The sequence below is a fragment of the Quercus robur genome, chromosome 7 (assembly GCF_932294415.1).
Source record: "Quercus robur chromosome 7, dhQueRobu3.1, whole genome shotgun sequence".
NCBI lineage: Eukaryota > Viridiplantae > Streptophyta > Magnoliopsida > Fagales > Fagaceae > Quercus > Quercus robur.
This window is the reverse complement of record NC_065540.1, coordinates 31,574,119-31,575,810: the sequence shown is the minus strand read 5'-3', so window position 1 is coordinate 31,575,810 and position 1,692 is coordinate 31,574,119. Positions and strand designations below refer to the sequence as shown.

Here is a 1,692-nt window from a genome sequence, read left to right as displayed (position 1 = left end):
GCTGTGGAGGAGAAGATCGAACAAAAGGAGATGCAATGACCTTGTTGGAGAGAGAGAGAGAGAGAGAGAGAGAGAAGAAGAAGAAGAAGAAGAAGAAATTATGAGGAAAAAAAATGCATAAGCTACCATGCCTCCTAAATTTGGATTAAACTCGATAGTATAATCTTATTTTGCCTAATGGGTACATAAAAATGTTGGGATTCATTGGGAAAATTTTGGGTTTTATGCTATTTTAGCACATCTAAATTTGAATCCTCGTTTGACTTTGACTTTTTTTTTTTTCAAACAAACATTATCCTATAGTTAGCCTAATCATAGTTAGAAAAGTTTTGGGCTAAAATACAAAACCCGAGCTCTACCTTTACTTTTGTTCATTTCAATTCTTTAAATTTCAAATTTATTTCATTATGACTTTTTTCTCAATTTTTGTTAAACGTTATGATTAATTGTCTAATTGTTTTTCATCAAAAATGTTAAATTAAAAAAAAAATTCAAATAATGGTTGAAAAATATTTTTTGAACTTTTTTTTTATAAAATTTCTTAATGAAAGTTGACTAGAAGTCTTAATTAAATAATTTTAAAAATTAAATGGCTGAAATGAATTCCGGTAAGTTTATATATATTTAGGTTTTTTATTTTATTTTATTTTTTATTTAGCTTTCAAATAAGAGCGGACACTTTTCATGTTCACATTAAACGGGGAGATCCAAAATTATATTGGGGAGCGTGCTGTTAGAGATAAGAGTCGACGTGTACACGGAAGGTGGGTAACAATGTAATTTCAAAAAGCCAAACACGGGTTGTAATGGAAGCCACTACTACTTGAATGCTTATATATAGAGAGGAAGGAAGGCTGTGTATTCTTCAGAAAAAGATCATCTAGAAAAGAAAGATATAATAGCAACAACAACAAAGAATGGCAGGAATTATGCACAAGATCGAAGAAACCCTTCACATCGGAGGAGGAGGCCAAAAGAAAGAAGAGCAGCAAAAGGGAGAACAACACCATGTAGTAGCAGGAAGTGATCAGCACAAGGGAGATCAGCAGCACTACAGTGGTGAGCACAAGCCTGAACACAAGGAAGGGGTTGTAGATAAAATCAAGGACAAGATCCATGGTGAGGGCCAGGGCAAGCCAGAGGAGGGGAAGAAGAAGAAGAAGAAGGAGAAGAAGGAGAAGAAACATGATGGCCACGACAGCAGCAGCAGCGACAGTGATTAGATCACTTTGCTCATGAAACATCGATGATATTATATCATCCAGATCTAATCTTTTTACTTCTTTTATTTATGTACCGGAAGTATGAGGTTTTATAGAAGTACGTATATGTAACACACATTTGTGTGAGACGTGCTACCTAGATCTTCCGATCGTTAAACTTTGTGTGAGTTTTATTTTGTTGAAAAATCCGTGCGCTTTTATATATATAAGTATAAATAAATTTGTGATCTTTTTTTTTGGTTATATTTGAAATTTTTCTTTATGACTTTATATACCCTTGAATAATTTTTAGATCTGTTGCTTCAGTTAGTTCCGGTAAATTTGCTGTTGGTTGAATTTGAATTAATGGTTGAATCTGAACCGATGATAAATATAGCAGAGGCCAAAGGTTTAAATACTCTTTTAAAAAAAAAAAAAAAAGTTGTCACCACGGGCTAACAGACCACAGAGGCTGTAAACTCTTAAAAAA

At 33.2% G+C, this 1,692-nt stretch overlaps 1 protein-coding gene across 1 annotated transcript; it reads left to right on the top strand.

The window, feature by feature from the left end:
* Window positions 1-851: 851 nt before the first annotated feature.
* LOC126693105 (protein SRC1) lies at window positions 852-1,452 on the top strand. The gene has a single exon (XM_050388978.1). The coding sequence runs from the start codon at window positions 918-920 to the stop codon at window positions 1,221-1,223; it is 306 nt and encodes a 101-aa protein (XP_050244935.1). The 5' UTR covers window positions 852-917; the 3' UTR covers window positions 1,224-1,452.
* Window positions 1,453-1,692: the final 240 nt, after the last annotated feature.

Coding starts and splice junctions, on each gene's coding strand:
- LOC126693105 (XM_050388978.1), top strand. CDS start 918: ATGGCAGGAATTATGCACAAGATCGAAGAAACCCTTCACATCGGAGGA.